This window comes from Mobula birostris, chromosome 7, assembly GCF_030028105.1.
Source record: "Mobula birostris isolate sMobBir1 chromosome 7, sMobBir1.hap1, whole genome shotgun sequence".
Lineage (NCBI taxonomy): Eukaryota > Metazoa > Chordata > Chondrichthyes > Myliobatiformes > Myliobatidae > Mobula > Mobula birostris.
Genome location: NC_092376.1, coordinates 126647666 through 126664988, shown reverse-complemented (window position 1 = coordinate 126664988; position 17323 = coordinate 126647666). Strand labels below are relative to the sequence as shown.

Genomic DNA, 17323 nt, shown 5'->3' with positions numbered 1-17323 from the left:
ATGGCAAGATGTAGAATTTGAAAATAATGAAAAATTATTGAATTAGTTAAATATTATATTCATTCTAAAAGTAAATAAATGAGTAAAATATTGATGCCTGGAAATTCGTCCCTGGTCAGAATGGTATCTATGTTATAGTATAGGATCAGCCATATTAGTGAATTTCAGAGGCAGAGTGTAATATGCTAACTCATAAATCTTTGATTTACAAGATTTGACTCACCCCAAAGATCTTCAACGGAAAGTAATGTTACTAATGAATAATTCTACTAAATATGAAAATATTTTAATTAAAGTTGCTTTACTTTGAGTAAATATCTAAGTGTAAAGAATCTATTTCATACCAATGAAATATAATAAAATAATGGAAATGGTAGCCTTATTTGTTGAAAAAATATAATTTTGTTACCATTCTAAAGAAACTTTAATTGGTATGTGAAATGTTCATTGACAAATGTTGCAATGCAGCTTAGATTATTTTAGTTTCTGTTTGTCAGAAAATTCCATTTCATTAAAATTGAAAGAAGAAATTGCAATTGTTTCTTTGTAAATGTTGATTGTGTGGTCAAGAACTTATATAAGTGAGAACCTTCAATTGGCACGTCATGTGGCAAGATGCAAGCAATCTGGCCAAGAGTTTAATTTACCATATTTTCTGGCAAGGAGGTCACAAGTGGCATATACTTACACAAAACTCCCACTAGTAGGGCAGGGAGGAGTTGATTGGTAGGGAGGAATCCTGTATTGGAGCAATGGGGAATTAGAGGGAAAATCCCATTGTCATTCTGCTGAGTGATTATGGAATTAGCACTCAAGATTTGAAAACTTTTGATTAATTTCATGATATATTGACATCAAATTAAAGCTCAAAAATAAAAGAAAATGGATAAATCTAAATAGATAATGTGCCTGTCATTCTTTGCATGAAAGTTTGACAGTATAAACAGAACACTTTAGAAAAAAGCAAAAAGAAATCAATGACAGTGAAGCTCCTTGTTGGAAAAGCATGGTACTGTGAACCGATTACTCATTCTTGTTTGCTTCACAGCCTTCGCCTTTATTTATTTATTCATGTTTCTGCTGCTTTCTTTGCAATTCTTTGGAGGCACTGAAAGCGGCCGGAGTTCACCTTATTATAGCCAGCTAGACATCAAGCCAAGTCCTGTCCAGACTCCTATACATTTCCATATACCAGGTAGGAGCTTACGCATTCACCAGCATGGCTTGAATGCATTGGACCAAATAACAGAATTTCTATTTTACTTTAAGGTGATAGTTTCAAATGTAGAATTGCACACAGCAAAAATCAATAGCTGTTGCAAAGAGACATGCAGATTCAAGCTCAGTGGAAAACAACTTAACCATTTTGATTCTCAGTTATAAAGTTCCATATCAATTATTAAACATTGCCAATAAATAGATGCTTACATGTTCACCTTAGTAAATTATTTGGAGAGAGATCCCATGTGCCACAAGACTGCTGACAAATGCAGAATTACATAGAGATGTGTGGCGACTTAGTAGAAAATAATATTTTGGCAGACAACACAAATGGTGTACATGAGGTCTATGCAAGTGCAGAGGCACAAGGAAATTCCATTAGCATCAGGTTCCTCTCCAAGTCACACCCACTCTTCAGTTGAAAATTTATTACCAATTCTTTATCAATGCTGGGTCAAAACCATGTAATTCCCTACCCACAAGCACTGTGGAGCTATTCAAGAGAGTTGTCAACCACAGTTTAAGAAGGCAAAATCTTCTACCTTCTCAAGGGCACATGGGGGAAGACCATCCAACTGTTGCCAGAATTCCATAAAATGATTTTTTAAATATTTCTGTTATCAGAAATTCCCAACCTCAGTCAAAAGGAGTTGGGGAACACAAAGTAATAGAACAGCTGTGCAATATTTCTCAAAGGACAAATAGATGGAGTTATTCATTCATCAGAATTCTTGCAGATTATAGTGCATTGAACTTAGAAATGGAGATGATTATGTTTAGTAAATTCATGGGTAAAGGCTTCATATGGAAAGACTTATAGACAGAGTATTCCAGTGCTGTACATGCGGCACTTAAATTTTCTCACAGAACTCCTAGTTAGAAGAAAACTGCTTTTTAATTCTTTCATCATTCATAGCTATGTTGTACACAAGGTCCCCATGATTGCCAATTTCTTAACTGTTCCAGATCTATAATGTTATTTAGAAATAAATACATTGTCAAGTTTATAACCCTTAAAGAACTAAAGCAGCTTTTTTCACATGACTGAACAAGGTTTGCACTGAACATTTAGAGATAACTCTGTATTCTTAAAGAACATATAGGTGCATAAAATAAGTTATTGCTTCCTACATGTACAATGACATTCGTGATATTTTTACATGTACTATGTCCAAAGACACCTTTTCTGTTTCTGTATGTCTCATTCATTATGTCAGAACATTTCAAAAGGCAACAAAAAAGTGCATCCCATTGGCACTTTACCGTACTTCCAGAATACATAATAAATTAGCTTTACACAGTAAGTCCCAGCAGATGGGAAGCGAGAACACAATCCAGTGGTATATTGCTAAATAGATGGAAATGATTGAGATAGTTGCATGGCTCACTTATTTGTTTTCTGGAGTAAAACCAACACCAACAGCAAGTTTGGAAAATCTATGTAGAATGTTAGTGTTTAAGGAAGGGTCAGTTCTAATTTTGGGCCACAGCCTCACAATAACTTGTTAGTAACTCTCCATTTTTACCTACTAATTTGTGATACACAACCAATGGAATATGACATATTAATGATCAGGCATAAGTTTGCTTCAAATAGGTTCCAAATAGTGACAATTGCTTTATGAAACAAATATGCAGCATTTGTTTATGCCATGAATGTGCCAACACTTTGCATCATTTACTTTTCTGTTGGCTTTCTGGTGATTTTCTTTTCAATGGAACTGGCATGATGTGTAATTGTAGAGGCAAGCACCATTACTGCAATGCAATGCTATGCTTCAGGATCATGTCCTCATGCTGTTAACAGTCATTGGATTTGCTTCATTTATTTATAAGGCCACTTTCATGGCATATTACATGCAAAAATATGTGATATATGTTTTGTAGGTGTACCAAGGCCCAGAGGAACCTTGTTTCATGTGGTTGTATATATTACAGTCAGATGACGATAAACTTGAAAAGAAAATGTCTCAAAAACAAAGCAAGTAAAATGAATTAATCCACAGTATAGACTTAGTTAAAGGTATCTGAAGTTTTGGATATTACTACAATTCAGGAAGTATCAAGTTAACACAAGGATTGGATTCAGCATTGAATTTACACTCTAATTAAGATAAATTACAGGACTAAAATGAAATCTTATGTAATTTACTGCATATTATTATGATTCAATAGCTAACTGAAGTAAAACCTTCTTAATTAATGCTATTTCAGAATGAAGTACTATTCTATATGACACACTATGTCAGTACATTGTATTTTGCTGTATTAACAATTGCTATCCTTGCTTTCTTCTCTTTTTCTTCAGCTAGTGGAGAAAGTTCTAATATCTACCGGAAGCCCCCTATCTATAAGCGACATGGTACTATCTGCATGATTCTTACACATAAGTCTTTTAATGTTTACAGTATTTTTAAATGTAGAGTTTGTTCAGTAAAATACAGTTGAACTAAAGCTTATGAGCTAAATAGTTTTAAGAATAATTCTTTGTGAATTATCAAGTGACTCAAATGCAGAGGATTTCTCTGTACTTAAATTTTCAGTTTGCACAGTTAGTAAATTTACCTTTCTTCTAGATTTTGAAAAAAAATATTTTTCATGCATTATCCTGCATCACTATTCCACACAACTCTTTCAGGCCATTTCAAAGAAAATAGTAAGCATCCTTATGATAAACATACTTTACTGAGACCTAATTGCACCAGAGGAAATTATTGTTTTTGTTTGTTTCCTAGAAATTTTTCAAACTGATTACCAACATGTAGATCATATTTTGAGTGAGCATTCTGGTTCCTGTTTTTTTTTGCAGCAATCACTAATTCAATCTGGTTTGCAGCCTATAAGAAAAATAAACAATTGTTATGTATTTGAGAAGGCAATTTCTCCTACAGTCTTGTCTATGAGTATCATTTCACCGAATTTGAATCAAAAGAAGAAACCCTGTTATCATTCAATTGTTTGGGCACCAGTTTAATTGACAGGCTCATTATGCACAGTAGCAGTCTTCCATTATTAAACATTTTCTTCATGCTTAATAATGAAGGAGACTGATCGTTATTATTTATAGTAAATAAATATTAGAAACATGTAACTTGGTTTCTTCCCCCAGGTGAAATAAGCAATAATTCTTTGAACATACATACATCACTGTAGCTGCTGTACGTGTATACAGTATTACAGTGATTGTGATGGAAAAAAACATTGTTTGTACTTTTCTGAAACAGACAATTTAAAACCTGCAGTTCAGTATTGAACTATAAATAAAATAGACATAAATTTGCACTTTGTTGCCCTCCACACCGTGCTGAAAAATTTTCTCTTCAATATATATTTTTTTTCCATATCCTGTTGCTTACATTCCTCACTCTGATGCTTGTTTCTTTTCCTGCCTGCTAACTGGGCTTTGGCTCACCAATATGCTGTAAGTAATCTTGGTTACTTTAATATAGTTATTCAATCTGTGAATTTCAATGTATGTCTCTTAGAAAAACAAGAGATTCAAAATCAACAATATGTCTTCCATTTTGTATCATTAAGAGGAATGCAATTATGGTTGCAAAGATGCTAAGAAGATTTACTTTATTGAGAATGGAACATCGAAGCAACTAACTCATATCTAAAACAAATGTCTCACCAGTATTGTAATCTATCTAGACTTGTAATTAATCCAAGTCTAATTAATTTTAAGAACATGGTTTGTATCTTTAATTACATGCAAATACAAGGTTCATACCATGATGAACTCCGTTCTATATTTCTGCATCCTTGTTTATATTTGTCAAATAAAGGTAATAGTTGTACGTCTTTTATTACTGGGACAATAGATATTTCTAGCATGTATTTTATGTAAAATAGTGTTCTTTGCTAGAATAACTGGTAGGAAGATGAATTCTTAGCTTAAAATGTGCTATGTTATTGGCTATCAATTTCATGTGAATAATTGGATAATTAGTCACGTATTATAGAAAGAAATACAGTGCATCTACAAAAATTACGATGGTTAATAACTAATACCACATATGCATATGCACTTTCACTGAAGTTGATGATTGTTTGAACATGGTGTACAAGGAACCTTCCATGTCAAGGATAGAATTGCTAGGCCTTTACCACTGCTGTGCTCAATAACCTTACATAATCTCATTCTGATGATCTCATCAGAAGCCACAAGTTAACTTACGTGACCTCTTGGCATGGTGGGAGCCTTGAAGGAGTCAGCGTTCAATTGTGGACATCATAGCAACAAAGCAGGCAAGATAGATACCTTCAGACAGTCTTTCTTTCTTCTGTGGCTGAACTCCATCCTGCCACACATTCCAAATCCAATGACAATGTGCTTTGCACGCAGATTGCTCTAATATCAACAGACTTGTATGCTGCTGCATCAGCCACGTAGATGTTTACAATTTAATTTTCCATTGTGCGTCGTGTGCATTAAGAAATATTGGTGAGTTTCAGCGATTGACTCAGCAGCACATAAAAAGTTTGCACAGCACAATACTATTACTAAATAACAGAAGGTGACTATTATCACCAATAAGATATAAAGGTCTCATAATCTTAATAACTGTCATATAAGTGCAAGAATAGCAGTTGGCATTCAAAAGTTATAATTATTTTGACCCAAAGAGAAGCATCTCTTAGTATTCATTATATTATTCCAGCCCTCTAATAATACCTCCCATGACTCAGCCAAATTGTCACAAGTTATAGCAACATTCACTGGATGAGCGGTCAATGACAACTTGGGCTTGAATATCTGAACTTGTTGAATAATGGAAATATACTTATTGACAAGCTCTAAATATTTTTCTCATATAATACATTAAATATTTCTAAGGTATTCTTTGCAATATCACATTAATAATAGGAGAACATCCAATTATTCAAGAAATATTAAAAACAAAATACCCTGCAGATGCTGGGATCAAAGCAACACTCACAACACGCTGGAGGAACTCAGCAGGTCGGGCAGCATCCGTGGAAATGACCAGTCAATGTTTTGGGCCGGAACTCTTCATCAGGACTGAAGAGGGAAGGGGCAGAGGCCCTATAAAGAAGGTGGGGGGAGGGTGGGAAGGAAAAGGCTGGTTGGTTCCAGGTGAAAAACCAGTAAGGGGAAAGATAAAGGGGTGGGGAGGAGAAGCAGGGAGGGGATAGGCAGGAAAGCTGAAGAAGGAATAGGGGAAAGCTCAATGGGTAGTAGAAGGAGGCAGAACCATGAGGGAGGTGATAGGCAGCTGGGGAAGGGGGCAGAGTGAAATAGGGATAGGGAAAAGGAGGGGGAGGGAATTACCGGAAGTTGGAGAATTCAATGTCCATGCCAAGGGGCTGGAGACATTCACATTCCCTTTCGGATATGTCCATACATGGCCTCCTCTACTGCCATGATGAGGCTAAACTCAAATTGGTGGAGCAACACCTCATATACCATCTAGGTAGTCTCCAGCCCCTTGGTATGAACATCGAATTCTCCAACTTCCAGTAATTCCCTCCCCCTCCCTTCCCCTATCCCAGTTTCACTCTGCCCCCTCCCTCATGGTTCCGCCTACTTCTACTACCCATTGTGCTTTCCCCTATTCCTTCTTCACCTTTCCTGCCTATCCCCTCCCTGCTTCCCCTCCCCCACCCCTTTATCTTTCCCCTGACTGGTTTTTCACCTGGAACCTACCAGCCTTCTCCTTCCCACCCTCCCCCCACCTTCTTTATAGGGCCTCTGCCCCTTCCCTCTACAGTCCTGACGAAGGGTTCCGGCCCAAAATGTTGACTGAGCATTTGCACGGATGCTGCCCAACCTGCTGAGTTCCTCCAGCATGTTGTGAGTGTTTATTCAAGAAATATTTCTATTCCTCATAGTCTTTTCATAAAATTTCATTGAGCATTATGTGGTGTTAGCATTAAGTTAGTGCATACAGTTGATCAGAAGAAAACTAATTAAAAATCAGAAAAAGCCGCTTAAGTTGAGCTTGCCTTTGCCTGGTATGTCAGTTGTGCTTGTTCGAGCAGAGATATTAAAGTGTGCTAAATTTAAGATGCACTTTTAACTTAAAGGCTATCTTTAGAGGCAGGAAAAGGAGCCAGCTCAGATTGCAAAAATATGGAGAATTTACTGTTAATATATATTTGGACAGGTTCATTCAGTTGATTCGTGTTCGACTAAATTTAGAAAGCATGTGTCTAGAGAGTAATGTACTTGAATCTCTGGGCACACCAGCAAAACCTGGCTCAAGCCAGAATAATTTTAGCAGGGGCACCTTAATCCAATATTCAACACCTTATGTACAGAAGTGAAGGACAATAAACATATTAATCTCCTGGATAGTGTACCTCTGGCTGGAGTATGGGGCATTTCTTACCTACTATTTTGAAACCATTGGAGCCCGTGATTTGCATGTCGTGGGGCAAAGTTGTCGAGCAGTATTTACTTCTTTAACATCCAATTTAAATTAACGTTTACTACAGAAGTAATAAATAACCTTAAGGGCCATGTTTCTGCTACTGTGAACAAGATTCAACAGCAGAATTTAAAAGTACAGTTCACATAAATGCAATTAATCAATAGCACTGAACGCTGATAGAAAAGCTTTATATACTCAGGGGTTCTGCACCAAAGCAAAGTAGAATATAATTTTTTCAAAAAAGAGAAACTTACTGTGTTTAAATCTAGTTGAAAGGCAAGTGAGGATTATCTGTTATACCAAATTTTTACATAGTTACACAATGTTCATTTCTGTGCTTTGAGAAATAAGTTCAAAATCACCCAAACAGTGTAGACCAAGATTACAACTCATGAATGTAACAGAATAGCTACAAACATTCAAGCTTGTGCATATCATGAGGTGTTCATTGGTTGTCCTTTATTACCTGGAGGAATAAAGGGTAATTTTGTGAGAGCAATCACTGCAACGCTCTGAACATTGCTTGCTTTGTTTTGGCTTTCTTGTGTCTTTTTTTTTAATATTGATGGTTACTGATATGTGAATGACGATGATAGAAATAACATTGCCCCATTTGAGAGGCATCCTGCCTTATGAGGAATGCTCCCATAATCTACTGCCATTATGTTTTCATTCAATCCCTATCCCTCTTTCAGACAATGAAGAGTGGCTTCTTTTCCTCTCTAGTATTTGTATGGGATGGCATACAAAGCAGTTTGCTTATGTTGCAAAGACACCTGGAACTTGAATTGGTCTTCAATGAGATATTATAAGTGTTAGTGGCAGGGTAGCATTGCAGCTAGCCAAAAGTTTTACAGTGCCAGTGATCAGGTTCAAGTCTTGCTGCTGCCTACAAGGAGTTTATATATTCTCTCTGCGACCACATGGCTTTTCTCTGCTGCTCCAGTTTCCTCCCACATTGGAAAGATGTAATGGTTCATAAGGGTTAGTAAGTTGTAGGGACACTATGTTGGCACCAGACGCATGGCAACACTTGTGAGTTGCCCATAGCACGTCCTCAGACTGTGCCAACAATACATTTCATTGAATGTTTTGATGTATGTGTGACAAATAAAGATAATCTTTTTATCATTGTCTTCTTATAGGGAAAACCCTGACCTCAGATAATTGGTAGTGACTTCTTTTCCTGTCAGATGTTCTATATCTGCTTGCCCAAAGATTTATTTGGCCACTTTTATTGGGATTTGAGTTAGCTGACCTTTTATGTAAGCAGAACAAAATGAACTCCTAATGGTGGAAACTTCAGTTTTGGAAGCTGCATCATACTGTTTGTTTGGTCTGTGTGTCCTTTCACAGTACTTGCAGTTCACATTTTGCCTGTGTGCTTATCCTATTTCTCTGTAACAACCCAATCCACTGGGAAATTTGTCCAGTGTTATAAATTCGGATAACTGTTATTAATAGGACATAGATAAGCAGCTTGGTTTGCCTAGTGATTAAGTTCTCAGTATTCACGTGAGAAACCTGAGCCAGTTGGGTTAGAGAGATACTCTGATCAATGCTCTGGTAAACACTTAGTGTTTGACATTGCAATGTTATTCAGCGGGATTCATTCCTGGCTCCAGTGACATTTCCTATCAGGCAGAGACAGAAAATGGCATACTAATCAGTGTTTCCTCACAGCTCTAATAAGATAGTCTATGTTGACCCCATTGTATATTGTGTGTAAGTAGATTTGCTGGTGTTAATATTCTCAGAAGAACAGGTCATACTGATAAGGAAAAGACAGAATGATACCTTCGTGAAATTTAAAACTGAAGTCAGAATTTTGGCAATCATGCAATTACTAAATCAATTAAGGTAAATTAAAGGACCTTTTAATGAAATTACACCTGGACTTTGCAGTACCTGCCTCCTGTATTGTGACATTTGCGTTAAACAAACCATATTTGTAAGGCTAAAAAAAATTCTCAGTAAATGCCCAAACACTCAGAACAGGTGCTGAGTGCAGAAATGGATAATTAGTAAGTTTATCTTCCAAGCTAAGTAATTAAATGTGTTCAGGTTTCATCAGCATGATCATAATTAAGCTGTATTAGTCGCCATCATATTTGAGAGAGAAAACATTGTGAAGTAACAAAGACAAGACTGGTTTTCTGACCCTTCCAATACAAGTGTATCCATTTTCTTGAATTTGAGGTTTATATGCAGCCATATGTGTGGTCGCCCTATGCATCAAAGTTCTCCAAGAGATATGAATGCACTGATGATGATTGATGTATTTTTAAACTAGTTTTATTAAAAAATCAGCACCGAACTTTTGGAAGAGATTTTAACTTTCTGTGCACAGAGCAGTGTTAAGGTGAACTTTCACAATTTCATCCCTTACTTTACTTTAAGTTTCTCTAAAGCCTTCTGCTGGCCAGGTAAGGTGCCTGTTCAAAGCAGACAAAAGACTCATTTATAAGTTCGAGTCTTATGATTTGCATAGGGCTCTAACAACATTTTAGCTACCTGTTTGTGAAAAGACCTGGCTTGAAAGGGTAAGCACTTATATGTTGAGGAAGAGAAGGAGCAATGTGATCATCAACACTCTCACATCCTCACAAAACTCTCTCTTCTGTTTATGTGTTCTTCCCTTTCTTTTTCCTCCAGCAGCCTCTATGACACTGAGCTCACAGAAACTCAACACCAGAGAGTAATATCAATTAGCTATCCTGTTGAAAATGACATCCAAATCTTGTCGCTTGTTCAATTTTTGATTTGAATTGCAGCATTTCCTCATTTGCATAAGTTAAATAAATATGATCTTTCTGATTTGATTTATTTTGTTAAACATTGTACAAAACATATCATGAAGAGATGTTGTAAGTTTCTGTGAAGGAATGACAATTTCCCCTCAAAATGGAGACCCAAAGAGTCATATAGTACAGAAAAAAGCTACTATATTCTTGCCAATCATCAAGGACCCCTACGTACTAATCTTTCTGATTGCTTCTGAATGTCCACAGCATGTAGAAGCACATTTGAAGGGTTTAGAAATATATTGAGTATTTTTTAAAAAAACAGATTTTTGGATTTGACATTCTAGGACCTGCTCACATGATTCCCCCTTATGATAAAAAGGGCCCTTTTGATACATGGAGGCCTCACCATGAAGGACCTTCCCAGTAGATTCTGCACACTCCTGCTGGGATGATTACCAGAAGATGTGTGAAAGGCAGCAGCATTGCTGCTGGTGTAAATTTGATCCTGTTATATCTTTGTCATTTAACATTTCTACTTACAGACTTTACATTTCTTCCTACCTTTGACCTTTTGGCAAGCTTGGATACGTGGCTTCCACTGCCATCATCAAAATTGAGACCCCAACACAAATCTACGCAGGATGCTACTAACGTCGTACAACCAATTTGAGCAGCTGCCCATTTTCCCTCCTTTCTATCTGATGTTGTTTATCCAATGCCTAGATAAGTCAATAAAGTAACATAACATTGAAATTCAGTTCCAGTTACAGTAAATACTATAGAACATAGTGATAGTATATTAAGCTGATACCATTTATTTCATCTGTGCTAACATTCACCCAGCAAGTGGAATTTACTGCACTTCTAATTTATTTTAGTTAATAAATATGTTTAGCTATTGGTGGGGCCAGAAAGAACATTGATGGTCACCATTGCTTGATGAATATATTATAAAGACAGGTATGTTCTGAGTGGTGGGAACATTTCCAGACTCTCTTCAGCACCAACCACATGGTCCAAGACTCAGCAATTCATCGCATCCCACAACAGCCAGAGAAAACAGAACTGGACAAGATTCCAACCCTAGAAGAGACAGTCAAGGCCATAGAGCAGCTGAAAAGTGGCAAGGCAGTGGGAGTTGATGGAATCCCACCTGAGATTTGGAAGCATGGGGGCCCAGTGTTACACACCAAACTCCATGAGTTCTTTGTCTGCTGCTGGGAACAAGGTAAACTACCACAGGACCTTCGTGATGCAGTCATCATCACCCTGTATAAGAACAAGGGGGAAAAGTCCGACTGCTCCAACTACCGGGGGATAACTCTGCTCTCTATTGTGGGAAAAATCCTCGCAAGAGTACTTCTGAACGGATTGGTGCCCATCATTGCAGAAGAACACCTCCCAGAGAGCCAGTGTGGCTTCAGAGCCAACAGGAGCACCACCGACATGGTATTTGTTCTCAGACAGCTCCAAGAGAAATGTAGGGCACAGAACAAGGGATTGTACATGACATTTGTCGACCTTACCAAAGTGTTCAACACCGTGAGCAGGGAAGGTCTGTGGCAAATCATGGAACGACTGGGATGTCCCCCAAAGCTCCTCAGCATGGTCATCCAGCTACATGAAGATCAGTGTGGCCAAGTGAGACACAACAACGATCTCTCAGAACCCTTCCCAATAGGCAACAGAGTAAAGCAAGGCTGTGTCCTCGCGCCGACTCTCTTCGCCATCTTCTTCAGCATGATGCTCGAAAGAGCCACAGAAGACCTTGATGACGAGGACGGTGTTTACATCTGATACCGCACCAATGGCAGCCTGTTCAACCTGAGGTGATTACAGTCCCACACCAAGACATTGGAGCATCTCATCCGAGAGCTACTCTTCGCAGACGATGCTGCCCTTGTTGCCCACACAGAGATAGCCCTGCAGCGTACAACATCCTGCTTCGCAGAGGCTGCTGAACTCTTCAGACTGGAAGTCAGCTCGAAGAAGACAGAAGTTCTCCATCAGTCAGCACCTCAGGAAGATTACCACCCTCCCCGCATCACCATCGGTGAGGTAGAGCTGAAGATAGTCCACCAGTTCAGCTACCCGGGGTGCACTATCTCATCAGATGCCAAGATCGACAAACAGATTGACAACAGACTGGCAAAGGCAAACAGCGCATTCAGCAGGCTGTACAAAAGAGTCTGGAACAACAAGCATTTGAAGAAAGGCACAAAGATCAGCGTGTACAGAGCCGTTGTACTGACCACTCTCCTGTACAGCTCCAAGTCGTGGGTCACCTACCGTCACCACCAATGACTCCTTGAGCATTTCCACCAGCGCTGCCTCGGCACCATCCTCAACATTCACTGGAGCGACTTCGTCACCAACATCGAAGTCCTCAAACAGGCGGAGGTCACCAGCATCGAGGCCATGCTGTTGAAGACGCAGCTGCGCTGGGCAGGGCACGTCTCCAGGATGGAGGATCATCGCCTGCCCAAGATTGTGCTGTATGGCGAACTCTCCACCGGCCACCATGACAGAGGGGCACCAAAAAAGAGGTATAAGGACTCTGTGCAGAAATCCCTTGGTGCCTGTCACATTGACCATCGCCGGTGGTCTAATCTATCCTCCAATCGCGAGGCCTGGCGACACACCATTCAGCAGTCTGTCTCCTCCTTCGAGAATGCACGCAGGGCTGGCATTGAGGACAAAAGGAGCAGGAGGAAGAACCGTGACACAGCAGCACCAAACCAGAACAGAATTTCCCTTGCAGCTGCTGTGGCCGAGCCTGTCTGTCCCGTATTGGCCTTGTCAGCCACTGGCGAGCCTGCAGCAGATGTGGGCAGCCCCCTTCCTAAATCTTCGCTCATGAAGCCAAGCCATGATGATGATGATGTTCTGAATAGCTTCGAATAAAACATGTACAGGCATAAAATTTACCTGCACTGTGATTTTATTATTGTTTTTTTAAATTTCTTCTTTGAATACAGTCTACGTAGTTTTGCTGAAGCAATTTGTGCAGGATGGACAATGGAAGGCAATGTATATAATTTAACTCTCCTTCATTGTATTGGCACTTATGTCATTTGCTGGAAATAATTTTTTTTTATTATTCTTGCATTCAACAAGACGCAACGAAATTTCATTTTCATCTCCACAGATGAACTTGTAGGGAAAATATTGCCTGCCATAACACTAAGAAGGTTATAGGTTTGATGTAAATTTGCTGAGTCAACTGATAACTAGCTTTCTCCACAGCTTACCTTGCAACAGTTGGAAAGTGAAGATCATCTGCGGGCTGCACCTCGTTGCTTTTCAGTTCCTGTTAATATGAAGTGAGAATTGGATCAATGAATTAGCCCTCAGAGAAAGAACAATAGAGCAGAAGAAATCTATTCCCCCTATTGGTGAACAGTAGGAGGAAAAGGTATTGAAACAAATTATGTATATAGTATTCTAACTGTGCTGCATTTATTTCTCAGAATATGTGTACATAGCAACAAAAAGCAAAACCAGCGAAGATATTGTACAGTCTGCAAGATATCCTGCAGCTTACTCTCCAGATATATTCCAGCAGACAGAGCCAGACTATTGGCATTACCCAACTTCACCTAAAGGTAAGCATCCAAATAGACAGATGTTAATGAGTATTTTATTTAATAAGTAATGCATATATTATATTAGTGGGAACGTGTAATCAGTATCCATATCCGTTGTTGGGGAGTGGTCTGAAGGAATGTTGTTTCATTTGGTTGTGTATATGTATAGTCAAATGACAATAATCTTGAACTTAAACTTGGAAGCTAGAATTCCCACTACACCACCTGAAAATTAAAAAAAAGTATTTCTCATAGTGTTTGCAGTCTATTAAAAGTATAAAAATAGAAATATGATTTCATAAATACATAAAAAATAAGAAGAGATGCAGGGCATCTGCCCCACTGAGCCTGCTCCATTCAACTGGATCATGGCAGATCTGGTCACGGACTCAGGTCCACCTACCTGGCTTTTCCCATAACTGTTAGTTCCCCTATTATGCAAAGGTCTGTCTAACTGTGTCTTAAATGAGGTAGCCTCTACTGATCCCTGAGCAGAGAATTCCGTAGATTCACTACTCTCTAGGAAAAGCAGTTTTTCTTCTTATCTCAGTCCTAAATATATTCCCCTAAATCTGGAGGTTATGTCTAGTCCAATTTACTGGTGGAAGCAGCTTTAAAAGATTCACCTCTCATTCTTCTGAGTTCCAGCGATTACAGCTGTAGCCCTCCGGTGAGCCTCAGGCTCGCTCAGCTCGCTGTCGTCTAGGGGGAGCAGCCTTCGGCCCCGCCAAACTGGGTAATCAAGTTTATGTGGATGCTGTGTGATGTACCCCACCCCGTCAAATAATAGACAATACACCATATGCGATTAAATGATTACACTTTATAGATCTTACTAGAACTATGTAATTAATAGAGATAGAATATGAAGTAAAAGGCGCCAAACTTACCAAAGTTCAACCACTTGGTGCACAACAGTTGGAGCTCAATTAACGGAGTCTTCTTTCCACCATTTGATCCCCTTCGACCTCCTCGACCCGTCGCCTGGGACCAACCACGGTGGTCAACCAGACGCTCCATACGAGTCTGTCCTCGTTTCCTCTCCTCGCCGAAGACCCTGGGCCTCGGGCTCCCGCTCAGGGTCTATTCCGTCGGCCAGCTTACAGCATCGTGTCTCCTCTCTCTGTCCTCATCGCACCTTCTGCCCCAAAGCCTGCAAAAACAACAGCTTACAGACACACAAGAAGGAATAACATCTATCCCAATTGGTTAGCAAATGAATACAATTCTCTTATCAGTAATTATAACCCAAACAAGCTGCGAGAGAGAAGCACTTTCTCAGCAGTTAACATAACAAAGAAGCCATTTTATTAGCCATAGCAGTAACATGAAAGAAGAAACCCCTTACATAGCCTTAGATGTTTCAACCTCTCTCTCTAGGTTAACTTCCTCATCTTCAGAATCAACCTGGTGAACCTCCTCTTCAACACCTCCAAAGTCAGTATACTGTATCTCTCCTCATGTAAGACCTCAGCAACACCCTGTACAATTGCAGCGTAACCTCCTTGCTGTTAGATTCAATCTCTCTCCCTCGAGCAATGAAGCCCAACATTCAATTTGTGCTCTTGATCATTTGTTGCATCTGCAAAGCAACCTTTTATGATTCATGTACAAGCACTCCCAAATCCCTCTGCATTATATCATACTGCAGTCTTTCACCATTTAAATAATAATCTGATTTTCTATTTTTCCTTCCAAAGTGGATGACCTCACATCTACAAGCATTGTACTCTATCTGCCAGACTAGTCCCGCTCACTTAACCTGACTGTATCTCCCTGCAGGCTCTCCACATCCTCTGCACAATTTGCTTTTCCACCCAATTTATTGTCACCAGCAAACTTCAATACATTATACTCAGTATCCTCTTCCGGATTATAAAATGTATAGTATATCGTGAACATTTGTGTCCTGACCCATAAGACCAAAAGATATAGGAGCAGAACTGACTGCCAACCAGAAAAACACCCATTTATCCCAACTCTGTGCCTCCTATTGGTTAACCAGTTAACCATCCATACTAATACTTACCCCCAACTCTATGCATCCTTATCTCATGGATAAGTCTTTTATGCGGCACCTTATTGAATGCTTTCTAGAAATCTAAGTTTACAACATCCGCCTGTTCCCCTCTATCAATGTGCTTATTATATCTTCAAAGAACTCTAGTAAGTTTGCCAAACAGAACTTGCCCTTCACGAATCCATGCTGTGCCTGGCTGATGAACCTCTCCTATCCAGATTTCTCACTATTTTTTCCTTAGTGATAGTATCAAGAAGTATCCCAACTATCAATGTTAAGTTAACTAGCTCTAGTTACCCACTTTTGGCCTAGGTCATTTTTTAAAGAATGGTATGACATTATCTTCCTGTTTCACAATTGCTACCTCATTGGGAAGAAAATTAATGGAAGCAAAATAAACCTTCAAGCATTAAAATAAATTAAGTAATTAAGAAGCTAAAGTTGAGTGGAAGAGTGAACTCAATTCAAGAATAAACAGGCTTTGGTAATAGCTCCATTTCTCTGTTAATCAGAATGTGCTGTGTTGAAATCTATATACCACGTATATTTTGTGCCTTGTTAACTGCAACAGTATTCAGATTTTCCTTGCTTAGTTAAATCAAAATCTGAGTTAAATCAGTCAAAGTTATTTGCTAAATATTGCTTGTGTCCAGTAAAGAACACTGCCCAGACTTTCCAGGAAAATATTATAGAACATAGAAGATAGAACAGTACAACACAGTACAGGCCCTTCAGCCCACAATGTTGTGCCGACCCTTAAACTCTGCCTCTCATATAACCCCCAACTTAAATTCCTCCATATACCTGTCTAGTAGTCTCTTAAATTTCACTAGTGTATCTGCCTCCACCACTGACTCAGGCAGTGCATTCCACGCACCAACCACTCTCTGATTAAAAAATCTTCCTCTAATATCCCCCTTATAGGGTTGACTTTCTTATATTGGTGTTAAGTCAAATAGGTGGCATATATAAGTGAAGTTTTGAGAAAACGTAGCAATGGTATCATCTGTGAAACCCCAGCTTGCAGACAGAGGAGCTAGAATTCTGGTGATGAACAGGACAGCTGAAACTTTTAGATTATTGATGAATAAAGGATGAAACTTTCTCATAGGTGCAGGAGCACATTCAAGTACCAATGATTCGCAAAGCACCAGAGTGACAATTTTCATTACATTATATGGTATTTGAAACTAAAAAGAAAATATAATAGAAACCAAGGTATCTGTAGTGGTTAAAGACAGATGCCATTCTTGTGTATAATTCCTACTATTGCTATGTATGTTCAAAATGATATTGTGTTTAAGATTACAAAGATCAAATTATCAAATTAGGTGAATGCAGGAACGTTAG

The 17323-nt window shown here is 38.8% G+C and overlaps 1 protein-coding gene across 1 annotated transcript in view; it reads left to right on the top strand.

Annotated features, from left to right (window-relative positions):
* The window catches only part of ablim3 (actin binding LIM protein family, member 3), a 323415-nt gene that overhangs the window by 277307 nt on the left and 28785 nt on the right, over positions 1 to 17323 (top strand). The window contains exon 13 of the mRNA XM_072263720.1: positions 13837 to 13971. Coding sequence (XP_072119821.1) covers positions 13837 to 13971 — 135 coding nt within the window. The remainder of the gene's footprint in view (positions 1 to 13836; positions 13972 to 17323) is intronic.